This window comes from Borostomias antarcticus, assembly GCF_949987555.1.
Source record: "Borostomias antarcticus genome assembly, chromosome: 13".
Taxonomy (NCBI): Eukaryota; Metazoa; Chordata; class Actinopteri; order Stomiiformes; family Stomiidae; genus Borostomias; species Borostomias antarcticus.
Window position 1 is genome coordinate 2,830,812 of NC_140246.1, and position 22,333 is coordinate 2,853,144.

At 46.1% G+C, this 22,333-nt stretch overlaps 1 protein-coding gene across 1 annotated transcript; it reads right to left on the reverse strand.

Moving 5' to 3' along the window:
* Window positions 1-2,599: 2,599 nt before the first annotated feature.
* LOC311316756 (C-type lectin lectoxin-Lio1-like) lies at window positions 2,600-3,995 on the reverse strand (the record flags this gene model as incomplete). Its single annotated transcript, XM_084447686.1, has 2 exons — window positions 2,600-2,973; window positions 3,845-3,995. The coding sequence occupies 2 exons, from the start codon at window positions 3,993-3,995 to the stop codon at window positions 2,600-2,602; spliced, it is 525 nt and encodes a 174-aa protein (XP_084303812.1).
* Window positions 3,996-22,333: the final 18,338 nt, after the last annotated feature.

The following is a 22,333-nucleotide window of genomic DNA, read 5'->3' on the forward strand; positions in this document are numbered from 1 at the left end:
TTACAGCACATTTATATGTGGCACATTCTATAAGTGCTTGTGATGAAAGCATGCATTAGTCTTTCAGTGTCAGCATGAGAGGGTAATGGTTGCACCTTGGCAATGTTTCTTAGGTGATAAAATTATATCTTGGTAATATTCTTGATGTCAAGTATGACACAGGTTATAACCTGGCATTTGGTGTCAAGTGCCAGTGTGTTTAAATGTGCAAATAGTTTATCTCTTTCAGCTTTTTCACCCATTATCAGTGACCCTGTTTTGTCTTGGTTTAGCTGGAGGAAATTATATGAGATCCATACATTTATATCCGTAATAGCAGGGCAGAGCATCGAGCTGTAATTACTGGGTGTTACAGAAATATAGAGTTGGGTGTCATCAGCTATGGTAGCTGATGTCATACCTCCTAATGACACTGCCAAGGGGTAGCATGTATAAGCTGAAAAGTAAGGGCCCTAGGATGGATCCTTCAGACACCCACCAGGTCATACAAATCTTTTCTGAGCTGTGGTCACCAGGGGCAACGAAAAATTCCAGACCGGTTAGATAGGTCCTAAACCAATTAGGACCAGACCAGAGAGGCCGACCCACTTCTCCAGTCCTTCAACGAGGATCTAAAGCTGCTCTCAGGTCCAGGAGGACAAAAAACAGAGGGCTCTTTGGAGTCGGCGTTAATTCAGAGGTAATTTACAGCTTTGACTAATGCCGTCTCTGTGCTATGATGGGGGTGAAAACCTGACTGGAAGATGTCAAAGGTACAACTTGCAGCTAGGAAAGCATTTATCTATTTGAAAGCAAATCCCCGCGCAGGCAGGGTGGAGATTGGTCTAAAATTGCTAAGAACTGAAGTGTCTCGGTTGCTTCTCTTCAGAACGGGCAGTTTTGAGTGCTGGTGGGAAGATACTATCTGTAAACAGTGAGTCATTTACAATGGCTAGAATGTCCTGAGACCTGGAGTCAAAATAGTTGAGAAAAAAATCAGTGGGGATAGGCTGGAGTCATAGAGTAATAGTTTGTTCAGTGTGTTCACCTATACATACCTATTCAGTCGCTGCTCTGGGCTTTGCTCTAATGTCTTCTCAGTACATTGGGTTTAGTGGTGATGTTGGTTGTTCGTCTGGGTTGATATCTGCACTGTGCTCCAGCATTCGCGGTGATGTGTGTGTTCAGGGGCTGAGGTTGGGCTGGAGGCACGGTGATGTGTGTGTTCAGGGGCTGAGGTTGGGCTGGAGGCACGGTGATGTGTGTGTTCAGGGGCTGAGGTTGGGCTGGAGGCACGGTGATGTGTGTGTTCAGGGGCTGAGGTTGGGCTGGAGGCACGGTGATGTGTGTGTTCAGGGGCTGAGGTTGGGCTGGAGGCACGGTGATGTGTGTGTTCAGGGGCTGAGGTTGGGCTGGAGGCACGGTGATGTGTGTGTTCAGGGGCTGAGGTTGGGCTGGAGGTGGGCGCCATGCAGGAGTGTGTTTCTCTTGGATGATCTACTGTATCGGGCTGACGGATCCAGGCCTCAGTCTGAGTTTGTTTGTTTGATCCGCCGTGTCATGGATTCCTGCTTTCACCGAAGGGCACACTTTATCTCTGTCTCTCTCTCTCTCTCCTCAAACTCTTCTTTCTCTCTCTCTGTCTCCCCCTCCTCCTTCCTGTATATGAGCAGCTGCTCTCTTTTTCCCCAGGCTCAGCTCTTTCCTCCAGGCTGGTCAATAAGGCCGATGCTGACTCAACTCTGCTGATTTAGAGGTAGACCTTCTCTGGCCACCACTATCCCCCCAGAGTCGAACACAACTTCTCCTCTCTCTCCTCCTCCCTCCCTCCCTCTCTCTTTCTCTCTCCCTCTCTCTCCCCCTCCCTCCCTCCCTCTCTCTCTCTCTCTCCCTCTCCCTCTCTCTCCCCCTCCCTCCCTCCCTCCCTCCCTCCCTCCCTCCCTCCCTCCCTCCCTCCCTCCCTCCCTCCCTCTCTCTCTCCCTCCCTCTCTCGGTGTCTCTCTCGCCCTTTAGCATTGTAGAGCATGGCCATAGCTTTCCCGATCTATAATCATTTGAGAAACGTTATACTGATGTTCATGAAGAGACTTTGCCTCTAATGGTCTCTTCTCTTCTTCTCTGGACATACCTGTGACCTCTGATCAGCTAATCAGCTAAACAAAAAAGATTAATATAAGATTGATCTAAGAATTGGCAAGCACACCTCTCATGTTCATAGTCTTTGATTTTCGGTAAAGAACACTGAGATTTTAATTTAATTGACTTTATTTTTTCTTGATAAAGTGATCAAGCAGAAATAATTCAAATGTTTTTAAAGTACAAGTATCACAATTCCATGTTGTCCATCCAGGATGTGTCCCAGGATACATTCATACATCATTTTGAGAGGAAGTATGAATATTGAGTTATTGTTCATACTATTAAGAATATAATAATAACAACAATGATAATAATAATAATAATAATAAGATGACGAAGAAGAAGAAGAAGAAGAAAGTAGTAAAAGTATTTCACTTCACACAAAGTCCTCCAGAATGGTCCACTTAGTAGTAATGTAACTAGCATGCCAGTTATGTACTAACATACTAACATACCCTCATACCAGTAACATACTAGCACACTAGCCTACAGGACCAGTAATATTCCTCTCACAGAGAAAGTAGTGCTTTGAGAGGCAGCTCTGATCCCTCCACTTGTATCCCTCCGCCGTGTCTATGACGCCGCAGTGGTCAGACAGGGGCAGCTCAGGGCTCCGGTCCCCGACCCAGTTGCTCCACCCCACGCCCTGGTCGCTGGTCCAGAACCAGAACCCGAAGAGGCTGCTCTGCCTGAGGCCCACCCACACGGGACGGGCCAGGAACGCCGTCCTCAGCGTCTGCTCCACCACCCGCTGGTCGTCTTCGGACTCGACGGTCAACATGCGGCCGTGCTGGTGAACGCAGTACATCAACGCCTCCTCCCAGGTCCGCTCCTCCCGAACGATCTCCACCACGTCTAAGAGGGGTCAGTGTGAGTGGACAAGTTCAAGTTCAAAATATGTATTTGTCCCATTGCTGGGCAATTTGGGTAGCAGGCACTACCCAACGCAAAGGTATTGTTTTAAACCACCAATAGCAGCTGTGCAGCTTCCTTAATCGGTCTTGTGGGGTGATGTCATTCCTTTGTATTGTTACATTCATCTCACAGTACTGAATCAGGCATTATTGGTTGTTTTTTTGCTGCCCTCTGGAATATGTAGGGATAGGACATAATGTCCAACCCCCCCCCCCATTGCTCTCTGTAAAGCACATTGCCCCCGTGTATGAAATGTGCTATACAAATAACTTTTGATTTGATTTAATTGGTTCATCTTCCAGAACACAGTATGCATCATTTGCGAAACACTTAGACCCTTATACGGGACAGTGCTTCCCGACAATGTCACACCATAGGTACTGCAATTTGTAACGCGCTCCCCATCCAGTTGTTACACTGGCCCGGAGCGCCATTCACACACCAATGGCGGCAGCTGCCATGCAAGGCGCTTGCCTGCTCATTGGGAGCAATTTGGGTTTCAGTGTCTTTGCCCAAGGACACTTCGACAGGTAGTCAGGAGGAGCTGGGATTCGAACCACCGACCCTACGATCACTGAACGACCCGCTCTACCAACTGAGCTATACCGCCGCCCCATGGGGAATGCACCATGGGGAGTGCATCTCTTGGGGTCTGGTACAGGTTTGAATGTATGGTACTCACCCTGATAGCAGACTGCTTGTCTTTTGTTGCTGTTACAGTCCCCAGGCTTCATTTCATTCGGAGAATATTGACCCGCTTTAAAATATACACAATGAACACTTGGTTCGACAAGTGGATCGACAGATTTACTCCATTTTCTAGACACAGAGGCGCTGCCATCAGACCATTCCCAGTCATCGCTCTGCAGGCCAATCCAGAAGGAGCTGTCGCTGGCGGTGTCCAGCACCTGGTCATGCTGGCTGTGGCTTCTGATACTGGCCAGGTCAGTGTACCTCTGCATGCAGTAACATCGAGCCTCATGCCAGCTCTTGTCCTGTTTGATCAGGACGTATCCAGGAGGGGAATCACTGATGCCTACACACACATGCATGCGCAGACAGACAGGCAGGCAGGCAGACAGGCAGGCAGACAGACAGGCAGACACATATACAAGCAGATTTAGACTACTGATGTTTCTATTCACCAATATACACACTGAGTTTATGTTTTTAAATAATTATTACTCTCCATGCAAGGCGAAGTTAATTCATACTCTACCATCATTATAACACAAGAAGGGTTTTAACATGGTGCAGTCCTCCCATTTAACCCCATTGTTGACTGCTGCACACGTTGTGTTGTAATAGTCTGTGATATTTGACCATGGCTGGAATTCAACAGGGTGTCCGCTGGACCACCGCTGTTTGGCTGCTCTGTTGTAATGGAGACCTATCCAGGCAGACACAGAGATCCTGTCATAGGCCTCAAGCAGGACCTTGGCTATGATGTCTGCTTCCTCAACACTGGGTATCGTCACAAGATCAGTGAAATGTTCCCGGCAGTAGTTCTGTGCATCTGACCAGATAAATCGTTCATTACTAATATTGAGTTGTCTGAGGTGGCCATGTAGCTCTTTACTGCAGACACCTGAGGACAGACAGGCACAGACACAGACACAGACACACACAGACACACACACACACACACACACACACACACACACACACACAGGGGGCGTAACAACAGTAGCTGATGACAGTTCATTTATCTATCTGATCTCACAGGCCGATACAATGTGCAATATATATATATAGAGAGAGAGATTTGACATGGCGATACTGTATGTGTTGTCAGGGGCGTCTGGGAGATATGCGAGGCCCTGTGCGAAATGGGCATTGTGAGGCCTTTATGCACCCTGAATTACATTAAACAGACATTAAACATTACCTGATACTTATACAGGCTATAAATGACACATGACACTTCCACCATTCCATAGCGCCAGTTGTTTGTCTGGATTAACAGGATTGGATTTGGTTTAATTAATGACCATTGTTGATTGCTACAGCGCTAGTCAATTTCAACGCTCAATCAATCACACCTGAGATACTGAAGCACTTGTTAATGACTAGAATGTGCTCTGTAAGGCGTGACGGCTGCGTTGCTTGTCGTGTCGCACACACGTGCGGTGTGACGTGTGGCGTGTGCTGGTGCCGTCCTTGCCTGCGCAGAAGAGGAGGAGTAGGAGGAGAGGGGTCATCTCCATGGTGACACTTGAGTCGGGAGTTCGTAGAGAGGGCTGGTGGCGGTGTGTCCTGAGGGAGAACGCAGAGAGCACATCTACAGAAGCGTCCGGGATTACAACACACCCTCTCCACCACATCTAGAAGAGCCTCCAGGGTTTCACCGTTCCGCCATCACAAAACTCGGCGCTAAATCAGCAGCAAGGCATATTCTGCATGCGCTTGCAGTTTGAACTAATCACCCATCGCAAAAGCCCTGCATTATGGTCAGAATAAATTAAATGCATTATTATTATTATTATTATTATTATTATTATTATTATTATTATTATTATTATATAATGATGTATTATAACAAAATAATGATGTATTATAACGAAACATAACAAAAACAGTCCAAACATGGCTGATGAGTGACGGTGACAGAGCAAACAGCAAAGGTCCCCCTCCTGTCTCAACTGCACTCATTCTGTCTGCTTTGTGAGCACACTGTGCTTCCGTGCGCTCTACTTTCTGTATATAAGAAAGGAATTTGAGTGAAACATTTTCATCCAAGTGTAAATCACTTGATAAGCTCTATGCCAATCTGAAGAGAGACCTACCTGATCAGGAGAGGTGTGTAGGCTGATCTGAAGAGAGACCTACCTGATCAGGAGAGGTGTGTGTAGGCTGATCTGAAGAGAGACCTACCTGATCAGGAGAGGTGTGTAGGCTGATCTGAAGAGAGACTGTGTGCGGAGAGCACTGGCTATATATATACCAGGATGCACCGTAGCAAAGATAGCATCACTGTATGGAAATTAACCTAAATGCCATAAAAAAAACGGTGGTGGTTGAAGCCGAGTGGAAGAAGGAAGTGAAACCTGACCGCGTTCGGAAACTGACGACGGTTTTCCCAGCAAGGAGGGAGTTGCAGTCGTCCAGGCGGGAGATGACCAGGGCCTGGATGAGCACCTGCGCCGTTTCATCAGTGAGGAAAGGGCGAATCCTCCTGATGTTGTAGAGCAGGAATCTGCAAGAGCGTGTGACGGATGTGATGTGTGCGGAGAACGACAGTTAGTTGTCCAGAGTAACACCCAGATTCCTCCGGTCCGAGTCGGTGTCTGTGTCTTCAATGGTGATGGCCAGGTCCCGGTGCGGGCAGCCCTTCCCCAGCAGCTCAGTCTGGTCCAGGTTGAGCTTGAGGTGATGTGTTGTCATCCACTCTGAGATGTCAGCCAAGCACCCAGCTATGCGTGTCTCCACTTGTGTGTCAGAGGGGGGATATGACAGGACCAGTTGGGTGTCATCGGCATAACAGTGATCCTGACCCGATCTGCAGAGACTCGGACACAAGCCTCTGCATGCACGTGACACTCTCTCTCTCTTTCTCTTATCTGTCTTTCTCTCTCACTAGTCCACTGCCTCCATCCCTCCCTATCTCTCTACCTCTCTCATTTAGAGCACAGTGACCGTGGATCGATCGATCGATCCATCCATCCATCCATCCATCCATCCATCCATCCATCCATCCATCCATCCATCCAAATCCATGACCCATACAGCAAACTCTGTGGCTGCACATGTAGGCTATAGAAAGCATTACTCAGAACACCAGAAGCAGATACATTGACTGAATCAGATGAAATTAAACCAGAAACCAAAACAAACACGTTTTCTTTCATGCTCGAAACTGAAATGAATGCAGCCTTGAATGAATGCACCCAACTATTCAATTCAGCTTTATTTGCATAATTCTTTTACCACTGCACATTCACAGAACAGCTTCAACTATACATTAGGCAGAATTTGAGAACTACACAAAACATTAAACAAGAGATGACACACAGCCGAAGACACCACTAATAGCCATGCCAAATGGACTCAAAATAAAATGCACACAGGAATTCTATGAAGGAACAATTGAGTGAAAGACAGACGAAAAAAAACAAATCAATAAAATAGTCTTCACTAAAAATGTCTATTTTTTATATTTTTATTTGGATTAACTAGCAGACTCACAACCGTGAGACAAAAGAATGGTATGCTTTGCCTTGTTTCTTTAATAAAGTGAAATTGCTTTATCCCAAACGTGATGCAAACACCACGAGAATAAGCCCTCGGAATAAAGTGTAATAGAATAATTTGATGCAACTATCAAAGTATGACTCAAAAGTAAGAAGTTTGCCGAGGTTCTTACCAACCGTTCAAAGACTGGTTCTTTATTCCAAAATACATACAGTTGCAACTGGACTTCAGAAATGGAACACAAGAAACAGCGTTTTACCCACGAAGTGAAGTCCTTTTGTTTTATATTCAAGGTTATACCCGGTTATGAGTTTCTAAGATCCGATTGGCTAACTCATCATTCACACGTCACAAGTAATGGTGGACGTCATCAACAGTGGCGAGAGTTCAGACTCGTGATACAGAAAAGAGTGTTAAATGATCAAATTGGTCTGAAAAGACAATGGGAGGTCACACTAGACAACAAGGCCTGGGTGTGTCCCCCTGGAGATGTCATCCTGTCATAAGTGAAGAAAACCACAGGCAGGGGTCTTGAATCTCAAAAGGTATGGGGTTGCAAACAGGAGGTAGGGTCTTGGCTTCAACAGTAGGTTTAAGAACAAAGGCTGAGAACAAAAGCCCAGGCAGTTATCTCTGAAAGCCTAAAATTCCATTACAATCTCCCCAGTTTGTGTCTTACCAGACACATAAAATAACATCAAGTATAAAGTAAAAATTGTAAAAATTAATTTCAATAAATTGGTAAAAATGTAATATTACACATATGGAAAGGAAGTAATCTCTTTTCTCCACTAGGTGGAGCAGAATAAGAATGAAATTATATCCTGAAAACCTGACAAAATAAGATTATTTTCTCTCCACATGCAATTGTTGACTCTCGTTGTCTTTTATTATTGTCCATATTCAGCTCTGCATTGTGTTTTGATTTCAATAAGACGGCCCCCAATCTCTCACAATACAAAACAGTCCAGTGTCCCTTTGTTCTGATGTATTCCAAATGAATCTCTCCAACACAGGATTTGAGCGACAATCAAAAGCTGTTTATTACAGAAGGTTTTTAGCATACAAAAGATGATGGCATCTAGTCTAATGTTCAGCTGACCTGTCTGTAATGGCTGTCTAACTCAAATCAAAGCATCTGAGCTCGAGCACAGTTCTTATGGTTCGAGTGCCCCCCCCCCCCCCCCCCCTCTTCACCGATAAGACTGGTCTGGACTGGTCGTTGTTTATGGCCTTGCAGCCAAGCCTACGCCGATAGCCTCGGCGCCCAGGTCTCTCTCTCTAACCACAACAATTGCTGTTTGGCACAGAATGTACCAGCCCTAAGAATGTCATCTTTATTTCATAAGTCTATGGAAGGGAGACGCAGTTTCTTACAGAAAACTCCGGCCGACAGGATCAGATTAAACCAACATTTCTCGGAAAAACAGCCATATTCATCACAATCATGCACCAAAAATCCCTGCTTTAAAATTTGACAGAAGCAAGGTAAAAAGATGACATGATTACTAATCTTAACCTGTAAAAATTCTGAAAGGGGGAAAAACCTCTTTATTGTCAAATTGGAGGAAAAACCCTTGCAGAGTCAAACTATAAAATTCACCAGTTAATTTTTCAAAATATTACAAACGTTCTAACCAAATGTTACCATCAGTTAGAGTCACAATGTTAAAACTAGGGAGTCTCATCACCGTAGATTGATTGAGTCCATCCATTCTCGGTCACAGTATATATTCAACAGTCATTAAGACAACACTGCTCTTTGGGACAGTGAAATCTTATTGGGAAAAGCAATGTTTTGTCGATTGCATCTTCAGTGTTATTGTCTGAATGATAGTCAGTTGTGTTCAATGTTGGCTCCAGTGTGTGTGTGTGTGTGTGTGTGTGTTGTTGTGAGGTGCATGTTGTTGAGCTTCTCCACATCGTCATAACGGTCATGAGAAGGAGGTGACAGGCAAGGTCACTCGTCCTCCAATAGCTCTGGGATTGGGGCATAGTTTTCATTAGGACCAATGAACATGATGAAGTGTGTGGGAATAGTATAGTCTTCATTAGGACCAATGCACCTGATGAAGTGTGTGGGAATAGTATAGTAGGAGAGGATGAGAGCTCCTATGGTGAGCAGGTTATTATTGTTTATTGTTGTTGGCAGTATGTGGCCTAATGTGTGTGTTGCTTATAAAAATTTGTTATTTCAAATTTTCCGTTGCGCTCCTAAATTTCTTTCTGTGCTTCTAATTTTTTTCATTTAGGAGCACATGTGCTCCTAGTGAAAAATGTTAGCTTAGAGCCCTGCAATATCTTCTTAAGTTCTGTTCTTAAATTTCTTCCTAAGAACGTTTCTTAGAAAAGCTCCCGTCTGATTCACGACGTGTTCGTAAACCGCTGGAAGAGTTCGCACCTGCCTGCGAATCTCATGGTTTCTCAAGTTCAAAGCTCGTTGCCTCGCACATGAATAAGCATAGGTAAGCTCCCCACCAGCCCCGTATAAGGAAATGCAATACCAGTAATTCGCGCATACGACTCGCCAGCTTTTCGATAGCATAATGGTTTAGGTGGGGTTGTGTCAGGTGCGTTAGCAAGTCAGAGGACTGCATTTTGAATCCAGCGTAGGCAATCAAAATCTGATTTTAATTCAGCCAAGTAGGCCTCCTACTACGAGGAATTTGCCTTGGTGCATAAACATAGCGAGGCAGAACAGTGCAAAATGTCAACGTGATAGAATACAATACAAGCCTACAGTCTACAAAAATGTAGGCTATATAACCTACACAGCTGTCAACGCTAGCAGTTTACAAAAGAGGTACCCTACTTATCTGATCTTATCTACATACTGTATAGAAATGGTCCTTATTGTGTCATTTGTAAATTGAGTATTAGAGTTTCATCTGTAATGACTATAACCTTGTACACTGTACACCCATGACTGCTCACCCAAGCACAAAAGCAATTGAATCATACTGTAAAGTTTGCTGACGACACCACTATGATCTGATCTCCTGATCTCCCCCAATGACTCATCTGAATCAGCCTTCCACCAGGAGGTGTCAGACCTAGTAACATGGTGTCAAGACAACAACTTTAGCCAGCAACAGTTAGCTTGTTCTAACGTTAGCGGAGAGAGTGGATTTGGAGGAGAGTGTTGCAGCTGGTGCTAAACGAGGCAAAGGAAGTACATTTTGTGGATTATTTGTTATCAGCCATTCAAGCCAGTTATCCAGGAAGGTGAGGATCAAGCCTGCTGGATGACCAACTCCACAGACAGTCCCGTCTCCAAGGGCGGGCATTTGGGGGCCAGGCCCGCCCACTGAATCAGCTGGGCCCGCCCTGAACGAAACGCGAAAGACGTAATCTCTGTGATGACGGAATGACCCCGGGCTATTCTGCATCTGATTGGCTTACCCTGATATACTTTAACCAATCTAACTGACCACTAAAACCTGACCAATCTCAACCAAGGAAGGCACCATATTAGCCAATCCCAGGCAGAGTAGGGCAGATCATTCATTCCGTGCCGCGCGGTTATTTTTGGTGATGTTAACGACATACTAGTGCAAAAACTTGCATACATGGGATGAATTATTAGTGGATGTCAGAAGATTCAGAAGTAGTGGTGATTGCTCCTTGGCTTAGGCTACCCATACAAATACAAATAAAACTTGATTTGTGCGCTTTCTTTCAGTGAAAGAAGGCACGAAAATCGACTTTCAGACTGTCTGTCTTAAATGCGTCTTGTATTCTGCCATATCGCTTCATTTTCATCCGTGTTTAGCATTTTGGTAGTGCTCCATACCCCCTACAGTCCTCATGAAAATACAGTCCACGTTACGGTCCGTTGACCGGTCTTACTAGCTCGTTATTCACTTAATATTGTAGGCCAGGTAAAATGATGCAACAACTTGACTGTCCCGTCATTCACATCACCTATTGGTCAATCACGTTACCCACTTTAGCTATATAGCTACTGGCAGCATCAATGAACATTGAAAATGGAGATCTTGAGTAGGCTATTTGTTGAAAATTGATTACAAAATGAAGTGGATTAAACGAGTTTGGGTTACGATATAAGGTAGGTCTTTTGTGATTAATTACCAGTTGTTATGGCTGTGCGTTTTGCTTTGCCTAGATTTAATCGGCACTCGAGAGCGTTAACTTTGCTTCCTGGAGCGGTGGGCTAAGGCCTAGTAGGCTAGTAGTAGCCTAAACACTGATTAGTGAGGGAGTAGGCTATTGAGTGCTGTGCCCTAAGGGGGTGTATTTTATCGTTCTGTCATTCCTCTTCGTGGTGCTTGGCCATTGTTGTCATATAATGGCTCTGTAGTTTATTTAGTGTGTCCCTAAAAGCTTTGTTGTTTCTGTATGTTTTTTGCATATAAAAATGCCACTGCTCAGCGCCCTTCTGGTGCTGTGAAACCTCCCATCAGGGCTTTGAAAGCGCATCCCTCCCAAAATTGTGCGCTTTGCACGCTTGCTTCGCTGGTCCTGACTTGGTCTAGGACCCACCAGACGCCAGGGCTTAGTTGTCTTGATAAAAACATTTTAGTAATTACAATCGTTTTTAACGTGTTTTAACTTTACCAAGACAATTATCCACCCAGGGTTTAGGTTCTCAGGTCACCCCACCTATCTGGAGAGGAGAGTTGGCTGGTTAAGTGACTCGTCAGGCTGAAGATGCTAGTTTCATAAGCTGCAATTTTCTTTTGGGGAAAACTTGTTTATTTGTTTGCACAACAGGGATGCCCTTTTGCATGTACAGTACTTTGAATCACTTATGATGGACTTGATAGGTTTAGTGTTATTTTTATTTAAAAAGGTTTAACAAAAATGTTTTTGCATATTCTCCATATAACAGCAATCAACTTATTTTGACAGTTTTGATGAATTCTGAGCAGTGAGGAGACATTCCAAAGATATGGTAATGGTAAGGTAGGTAGACAGACAGACAGACAGACAGACAGACAGACAGACAGACAGACAGACAGACAGATAGATAGATAGATAGATAGATAGATAGATATAGACTTATGTCAAAAACACACAGAGGTAGGTGTCGGTGAGAACTTAGAATAACAATGAGAAATGAGATATCCCTCTAAATCTGGCTGAAAAACGACTTAAAACGGGCTTAAAAGCACATAAACAATTTGTGTGTGCCCCCCCTAACATATTGAATGCCCCCCCTGGCATTTCATTCTGGAAACGGGTCTGTCCACAGATAACCACGATCAAAATACGTGACCAGAAAGATTGAAAGCCGAGGAAGGCAAGCTAGCCTAACTTTAACACTTGGGTCTGCTCAAGGATTCTGTAGGGCTACGACTATAGACATGACAAGAGTTTTGATCACATCAGCTTGAAAGCTTTTTGGTCATTTGTCCATCAGCGAGATTGATGAGGGAACACATTTGCACATTTGCAGAGAGCAAACTAGAATGTTCAAGTGAGACGAAAAAGAGCGATCTTTTATAGGGCATGAGTCTGCTAACCTACAGGGAGTTGATCATGGTCTTGATAGAGCACTATAACAGTAGCAAAAATGACCGGTAAATCAACGTGCCACTTAGTAGTTAATGCAAATGTTTAGGGACAGTCAGCAATTTACACATTGAAAATGTATATATTTTTGTCAATAGCTCCCATGTCATGTGACCCAGTGACTCCAAATCAATATCAGATAAAGTACTACATTGGACAAATGGGGCACAGCTCCTTTTATTTGATTTTAGTGCCTGCTCTGTTATATTCATATTTTAATGTAAAATGCATTATTTATTTTCCAATGGAAAATAAATTGCCAATCCGGGGGACAGAACAGCAGTTGGAAGGCAGTCCCCATCTCCCTGACTGGCCCAGTTGTAAATGCAATCTCTGGAAATTGTTCTAGATACGAGGAGGGCCAGACTGATCTGCAGATAGAGACACATTGTGTGCCCCAAACAGGGAGTCTGCAACATTTTTTTTATCAATTTGCAGTTTCAGTGTCCTACATAGACACCAGCAGCCGGAGCAAAAGAGACACCAGAAAAGATAAGGGAGAACATGGTCCCAGACGGGGGTCTAATCTTTCCCCCCCTGTCCTCCCCAATGTCTTGAGTCATCAGCCTCCACTGGTACCCACAATGCACCTGACCTCTATAATAGCCTATGAGAGGCCGCCGTGTTGATCAAGGGTGTCCTGACAGGCAGCATCACCGCTTGGTGCAGGAACTGCTGTGACCGCTGCGCCCTACCGAGAGTGGTACGCTCAGCTGAACGCACCATCAGAACCCCTAACCCTAACCCCCCCACCCCCTTACTCCAAGGGGGTGAGGAGGAGAGCCCAGAAGAGCAAGAAGGACACGTCTCACCCCAACAATGGACTGTTATCACTATGAGATAACAAGCAGGAGCCTCTGCACTTTCAGGGCCCAAACTGAAGAGGAGTTTCTATCCTCAGGTCCATACTGACTCTCAATACACACTCCTCTTTCTAATAGACTTCACAAACACGCGCACACACACACACACACACACACACACACACACACACACACACACACACACACACACACACACACACACACACACACACACAAACAGAATGACTTTGCATCTTTTTTACCATACACACAGTACTCTCATTCAGTACTGTGTATAGTGGAAACAGTAGTTTTTTACCTTTTATATTTGAACCATTGTGTGTAGGACCTTGGTGCTTTTTATTATCTACCTACTCTCTTTTTATTTCTATTATCTACTGTTTTCATGGTCATTTTGTCTAGCCATACTGTTTTTCTGTCTTATTGTACAGTATTACTGTTTTTAGCACAATGACTGAGCACCTTCCTTTCATTCAACTGCATGTTTTACCCTGTATTTCTATGCCTGGGACAAATAAATCTAACTTGAAACCTTGAAGGCCAGAGGAAGGTACAGAGTACATAGAACAAGCAGGAAGGAAGAACACACTTTCTGTCAGGGTGGTTTGAATTGGTGCGTTATATGCAAATTATTTCCAAATGACCTCCGGGTGTGGCTGCCCAAAGCAACTGAGCAGTCTACAGAACAGTGTGTGTCACAGCAAGACAAGGACGCTTTATTCTCTACCTAGCAATGTGTATGGGCCTCTAATGAGAACCCCCCCCCCCCTCCCAGTATAATAGGTTATCACACTAAAATTCTAGACTAATCAAAGATGGCATGAGCATGCTTACTGTCTCATTCAGTTTCTCTCATCGTGGGGAAATAACCATGGAAGGAGACGAGGGTCTGTCATCGGTCTGTAAAGCTGTAAAGACAAGCAACATAATGTGCATAATGGAATAGAAAACAAAGACACCCTTATGAAGGTTTCGATCTCTAAGGCGCTGTTCTCACAAAGGTTCCACCCCCACAGTATCGGCGCTCTCCTAGAGCTTTGTGTACCAACCAGCAGCGCCTGGAAGAAATGCAGTTCAATGACAAATATAAAATGTGTCTTTGACGACTTGTTGGGCTCACATACACCTATATTGAGTTTCTACTGGTACCCAAAGCTCTCGGTTGGGTTTGTATTGAGTTTCTACATGGAGCTCTGTCGGGGTTGTATTGAGTTCCTACTGGAACAAAGAGCTCCCTGTCTGGCTACCTCCGCCCTAGCTACAGCTGTATGTATGTCCGTATGTACGTCCCTCAGCAGGATTACGCAAAAAGTACTCCACTGATTTGCACGAAACTCAGTGGAAGGATGTAGCATGGGCTAACTTGGAACCCACTAAATTTTGGACCGGATCCAAATTACGGGGCAGGTCCACAAGCCACCAAACACGGCCGGCCATTCACCTCTATCCATTCTTTAGACCAGGTTCACGTTAAGACTACCAGGACGTTTTTCATGAAACTCGGTGGAGGAGTGTAGCCCCTTTTAGAACCCATTCAATTTTGCCATGCACAGAGCCACGAAATGCATTCAGTGGCAGAGGTCTGTGCTCACTGAGCCCAATTTCTAGTTTGTATTGAGTTTGTACAGTACATCGAGTGCTCTGTCTGGTTTGTATTGAGTTTCTACTGGTACACTGAGCTCTCTCTCTGGTGTGTATTTCAGTACTAATATATGTTGACTCCTCCGGTATTGAAGAAGTTGCCAGAACTGAATTGTAAACTCAAATTCTACATTTATTCAGTATAACAGCATACAGATCCGGGTCAGTCACAGAGAAACACCTTGGCAGTCAGTGTTCCCTGATCAGGTACCGACGAGCGTGACTCGGCTTCAGGCTGCCGTCTGACGCCTAACGGCTCCATTGCGGGGCATGGCAAGGTAACGGTGCAATCATTGGTAGCGGTGTGTGGGTTGGGGGGGGGGGGGCTGTATACAACCAGGCCTATATAAAAACTTCTGAGTTCATTTTTTATTTCTCTAATCTTACAGCAACAGTATGCATCTGTTGAAAATGTAGGATATGCACCATGTTACTGTTGAGACCAGAGAACAGAAGTGCAATGTGATGTTACTGAAAAGAGAACAAGAAGACTTCTTTTAAGTGACTTCAAAGACTTCAAAAGGAAAGGAATGTCAGCTTTACACAGGCATTGAAGACAAAAATCACCACTGTCTGGCTTCCGAAGAAAATGTTGGTTGAACAAAATCTAAAAAGGTAAAAAAAACAAAACAACATCATGTCAAAACGCCTCCGAACTCCATAACACATTGCTCACTGAATTTCCACCACCTGAGGAGGAGCAGAGAAAATAGCCTCTGTTGCACGGATATGATGTAATGACATGAACGGGAAATCTTGTAATTTCCCCCCTCTGACACACAAGCTGCGTGCTTGGCTGACATCTCCATACACCACCTCAGGCTCAGCCTGGACACCGCGACCGCAATCTGACCGCCATCACCATTGACAACACAGTCGTGACGCCGACTGCAATAGATAAATTCAAATAAGATTATTCTCTGTTCAATACGTTGTCATTGGACGTCTTGATTTTGTTCCACTCTGCCCTGTGTGTTATACAGTAGAGCAGCGGTCTCCTGTTTGTTTGCCCTGATGGCCCCCCTCTCTAGGCCTTACAGTTTTATGGCAGGAGACCCCCCCCAGGAACCCCCCCACCCCCACCCCCAGGGGTCCCCTCCTCCCAGTCCTCTTTCATCATTCTTAATGTACAGGTCAGCTGTTGACCCTCAGAACTAGCCTACTTACTGGTAACCCTCTCATATAATTGGTTAATTGAGTTTTGCATATGCATGTATGGGTTGTACCCACAGTGTATATAATGCTGTGTTTTGAGGATAATCATTGCTCTTTTCTTATTTCTGTCTCTGCTTTGCAAACTCGTGAACTATTTGGAATAAAAGTAAGCAGCTTTGGACTTACATAGATTTAGATTAACCATGGCATTCTCGACTACTTGTTTCTTAGAATAAAGATTTGAATATTAGAATAAATCCACTGCACAACTCAGACTGCGAGGAATCTGTGTGTGACCCTGGACGACCAACTGTCATTCTCTGCACATATCACATCCGTCACACACTCTTGTAGATTCCTGTATCAGGAGGATTCACCCTTTCCTCACTGAAGAAACGGTGCAGGTGCTCATCCAGGCCCTGGTCATCTCCCGCCTGGACTACTGCAACTCCCTCCTTGCTGGGAAAACCGGCGTCAGCCATTAAACCTGCAGCTTTCTGGAGCTTGTCCAGAAAGCTGCAGCTTTTCTGGTGTTCAACCACCCCAAGTTCTCCAACACAACTTCCCTTCTCTGTTCTCTACACTGGCTTCACGTAGCAGCTCACATCCAGTTTAAAACTCTGGTACTAACCTACAGGGCAATGTGAGCCACTATGCTGTGCTCTCAGGGTAAAGTTGCCTCCGTCACTCCGAGGCCCCTGCGGTCGATCGACACGGTCACAGCTCGTCTCAGTCCTGGCCCCGCAGTGGCGGAATGAACTACCCACTGATGTAAGGACAGCAGAGTCGCAGCCCATCTTTCGCAGGCTCAAAACTATATTTCAACTATATTTTTTATTTTGCTGCTCTTGAATGCAATTATTTTAAGTGGTTTTGGACAAAAGTGTCTACCAAATGACAGTAATGTAATATGAAAACAGGTGTGCATTGAGATGTTGGCATGCTCTTGTGTCGTGGGCACACAGTTCGAGAACCTCTTCTCTACGGGTTCTCATTGCAGTTGGTGACGACTAGGAAAAACACAGGAGCTGCTGCAACTGGCATCTGCAGTCACTGTGACTTCATAGTGTAGATCACTGATCACACCAGGAAGATAGACTGATAAAAGGAGTGTTCTTCTGGGAGGGCGGGGGAGAGAGAGCCATGCAAACTGCTTTCACAGAAATAGAGAGAGAGAGAGAGAGATGGCAGTATCAATGTTGCTACTGTACAATGAGAGGTCTTACCTGGAGCGATACAGTCACTAAGAGGCACATTTGACTTCCAAATAGACAAAAATAGTACGCGCTCTCTCTCTCTCACACACACACACACACACAGTGGGGCCAGCCAGAAAATATGCTCCCTCAATAGGGAAAGCAGAGGCCAGCCAGACATGGGCAGGCACACTATAACAATACCATTGCAAATATTCCTACAGTGTGTTTGGGCAGCACGGTGGCTCAGTGGTTAGCACTGTCGCCTCACTGCAAGAAGGTCCTGGGTTCGAATCCCGGTCGTTCCAGGTCCTTTCTGTGTGGAGTTTGCATGTTCTCCCCGTGCCTGTGTGGGTTCCCTCCGGGAACTCCGGCTTCCCCCACCATCATAAAGACAAGCAACGTATAAATGTGAATGAATGTTGGTGGTGGTCAGAGGGGCCGTAGGCACTTATTGGCAGCCGCGCTTCTGTCAGTCTGCCCCAGGGCAGCTGTGGCTACAGATGTAGCTGACCACCACCGGTATGACTGTGTCTGAATGAATACTGGACTCCGTAAAGCGCTCTGGGTATCATGAAGGGCGCTATATAAATCCAACTTGTTTGATTATGCATACTGCACATACACACACATACAGTCGTCTCCATAGCTGTAGGAGGTAGCGTAGCATGCGTGCAGTTTGTTTGCGTACCTGTGCATGCGGAGTAGGGCAGAACAGAACAGGGCTGAGTTTCCCAGAGGCATCGTAGCGCTACGTTCATCGTAGCGCTATGATGAACGCCGTAGCTTACGATGAACGTAGCGCTATGATGCCTCTTGGAAACTCAGCCCAGAACAGAGCAGAGGCAAGCGCCACTAGAGCCGTCATTCATGAACGGCAATGGATTAGAAGGCAGAGGGGCCCTGGCTGAAGGTCACTGGACACGTGAGGGGGCCCGCGGTTCAACTCGCCCCAGCCTAGAGCTGCTTGAGCTGGGTGAGACAGACACAGGAGCGACACGGTCTCATAATCTCCGCTTCAGCAGCGAGCACAGAAAGATGAAGGGACCTTGAAGTCAGAAGTCCGCGGTGGTAATAACGAAAGCCGTCACGCGGCGTTGAGCACAGCGAGACGGACGCACAAGACTGGAAGTGAAAATTGCTTTTGGAAATTAGCTATTGGATGGATTATGTCGAAAATTTAAATTAGACTGCTTTTAATATGGACAGCAGATACAATGTGTGTGTGTGTGTGCGTGTGTGTGCATGAATGTGTTTATATAGTATGTGTGTTTGTGTGTGCGTGTATGTGTACGTGTATACAGTACTTTATGTGTGTTTCAAAATCAATCAAAGCTTTATTTGTATTGCGCATTTCATACCCAGAGGCAACACAATGCGCTTTACAGAGAACAAGGGAGGTGGGCATACGTCCCACCCCTACATATTCCAGAGGGAAGCAAAAAACAGTATCACCCAGGGGCCAAAAAAGTGAGCTGTAAAAATTCTTCCCTGACCCCTCTCAACAAGGCGATTGCACAAGCTCCAGGAGTATGTTTGTCTACCGGCAAACGTGTGTATGCGTGCATGTGTGTGTGTACATTGTGTACGTTTGTGTCCATGCTGCTGTCATCATCCTATTGTCATCTCCCATATGTCATCACTCTGATGGGCTGTGTGGTCATCCTGTGGGAGGTGGAGGAGGAGGAGATGGAGGAGGAGGTGGAGGAGGAGGAGATGGAGGTGGAGAAGGAGGCGGTGGAGTTGGGAGGCGGCGGGTTCTGAAGGTTAACCCGGCGGACTGAGACTGAAGTATAGTCTAACTATGTCATCATTGCTGCACAGTGAATGGGAGGAGGACCAATTATCTCACAAGCCTGCCAGAGGAGAGAAAAAGAGAGATAGATAGAGAGAGAGAGGGGGGGGGTGATAGGAGAGAGGGAGGGATGTGAGTAAAACTAGATACAAAGAACGAGAGAGAGAGAGAGAGAGAGAGTGAGTAAAGGGATATCAGAGACCCAGATCGGCACAGATATTAACTCCCTGAGCTGAAAACCTCTCTTCATCAATCTTTGCTTCGATACAGCGGAGAGCCATGACCAATCCAAGCCCTCGCAATCTGCATCAACAATGAAGTTTATCAACCCCAGTTGCAGTAAAACTGAGCGGATTATAATGGTGTCGCAGGATGCTTCATTGATAGGTTAATCACCTGACCGGGGACTCTAATCAACGTCGCGTCAGATCGTCGCGAGCACTTTCATCTCATCCTCTGCTCATATTTCTGAGCCGTGACTCATCGCTGAGTGTGATCGGCGGAGCGGGCGTTTGGAGTGCTCCATCGAGGGTGAAGCGTGATGTTCTTGGGGGAGGGGTGGGGGGGGGGGGGGTGGGGGGGGTGGGGAGGTCAGGCGGGGGGTCGTCTGCGGGGCGTAGGCTCACGGGGAGAGGTGACGGCGTCCGCGGGCTCCTCCTCCGATAGGCGGTGCATCCTCGTTGAGAGGGTTATTATTTTTTCTCACTTCCCGCGGTGCCGGACCGCCGGGGCGCCCTCTCGCATCACGCCCGACCTGGAGATTTAACTGACCTAAGTTGTTGGGGCAGACGCAGGAGGTCTGTTGCTATAGCAACACGGTGCGTGTGTGTGTGTGTGTGTGTGTGTGTGTGTGTGTGTGTGTGAGAGAACCTCCGCAGGGAGAAGGGGTGAGGAAGGATAGAGTGTCTTTGACGTGGTGGTGATTAACTCTAGACAATTTAATTAATTCTGTTTTTCAAAAATCACATGAATAAATAAAGCAGCTTTCAGCTGATGAAAATTGGCCATGTTCTTTAAAGGAAAATGGTGGCATTGTGTGCCGTATGACATTTATAGGTAATTTTGGTGTGTGTGTGTGTGTGTGTGTGTGTCTGTGTGTGTGTGTGTGTGTGTGCGTGCGTGCGTGTGTGTGTGTGTGCGCGCGCGCCAAGCTCCCAAGTGTCAGCAATTTGGTCCATCAGCAAAATGCGAAGTGACAAATTGAAATGGCTGGCATCCAAACCAAACCTGCCCCCCCGCCCCCTCCCTTTACCCCCCCTCACAACTCCCCTGCATTTACCCCCCCCCCACCCCCCCCACACACACACCCTCCCCCCATGACATTAAAACTTTTCCTTGTCTTGCACTTTGCTCTGGTCAAGGGCGGGTTGGGGGAGTTTGGATAATTGTTTGATTTTCCACTCTTAAATGTTTTCCTTTGCAGGCGCCATGGCGGAGCATCTCCTGAATAGCCCCCTATCGAACCTCAGGCCTTACAACACCGCACAATCAATAAGGCAGCAGAAAGGAAGCTCTGTGGTGCTGGCCTCTGGACCTGTATTCACCATTCACCGTTAATTAAGTGTGATGCTAAGTTTCTTGGGGGACGACCCCCCAGACCCCCCCGCTTATTGTTTTCTCCCAATGTTCCAATCTAACCTACACCACTGGTGGGGCGGCGCCCCTGTCTCACACACACCTCTCAATCCCTCCCCCCTGCGCCATTCTCTCTCTCCTCATCTCAACTCTCTCTCTCTCTCTCTCTCTCCTCATCTCAACTCTCTCTCTCTCTCCTCATCTCAACTCTCTCTCTCTCTCTCTCTCTCCTCATCTCAACTCTCTCTCTCTCTCTCCTCATCTCAACTCTCTCTCTCTCTCTCTCTCCTCATCTCAACTCTCTCTCTCTCTCTCCTCATCTCAACTCTCTCTCTCTCTTTCTCTCTCTCTCTCTCCTCATCTCAACTCTCCCTCTCTCTCTCCTCATCTCAACTCTCTCTCTCTCTCTCTCTCCTCATCTCAACTCTCTCTCTCTCTCTCCTCATCTCAACTCTCTCTCTCTCTCTCTCTCTCTCTCTCTCCTCATCTCAACTCTCCCTCTCTCTCTCCTCATCTCAACTCTCTCTCTCTCTCCTCATCTCAACTCTCTCTCTCCTCATCTCAACTCTCTCTCTCTCTCTATCTCTCCTCATCTCAACTCTCTCTCCTCATCTCAACTCTCTCTTCTCATCTCAACTCTCTAACTCTCCATCTCTCCTCATCTCAACTCTCTCTCTCCTCATCTCAACTCTCTCTCCTCATCTCAACTCTCTCTTCTCATCTCAACTCTCTAACTCTCCATCTCTCCTCATCTCAACTCTCTCTCTCCTCATCTCAACTCTCTCTCTCTCCTCATCTCAACTCTCTCTCTCTCCTCATCTCATCTCAACTATCTCTCTCCTCATCTCATCTCATCTCAACTCTCTCTCTCTCTCTCTCTCTCTCTCTCTATCTCTCTATCTCTTCTCATCTCAACTCTCTCTCTATCTCTTCTCATCTCAACTATCTCCTCATCTCAACTCTCTCTCTCCTCATCTCATCTCATCTCAACTCTCTCTCTCTCTCTCTCTCTCTCTCTCTCTCTCTCTCTATCTCTTCTCATCTCAACTCTCTCTCTCCTCATCTCAACTCTCTCTCTCTCTCTCTCTCTCTCTATCTCTCCTCATCTCAACTCTCTCTCTCCTCATCTCAACTCTGGCTCTGTCGCTCCTCATCTCAACTCTCTCTCTCTCTCTCCTCATCTCAACTCTCTGTCTCCTCATCTCAACTCTCTCATGCCTCTGGGTACCTGTCTGCTGGCTCCTCCACTCTCTGTCACTCCATCTCTCCTCCTCTCAGCCTGGGTGCCCTTGCCTGTCACTGTCTCTCCCCCCAAACAGACCTGGCCTCTGCAGTCCCTGACTAGAGCCAAGCTCTGGGGAACTCTCTCTCTCTCTCTCTCTCTCTCT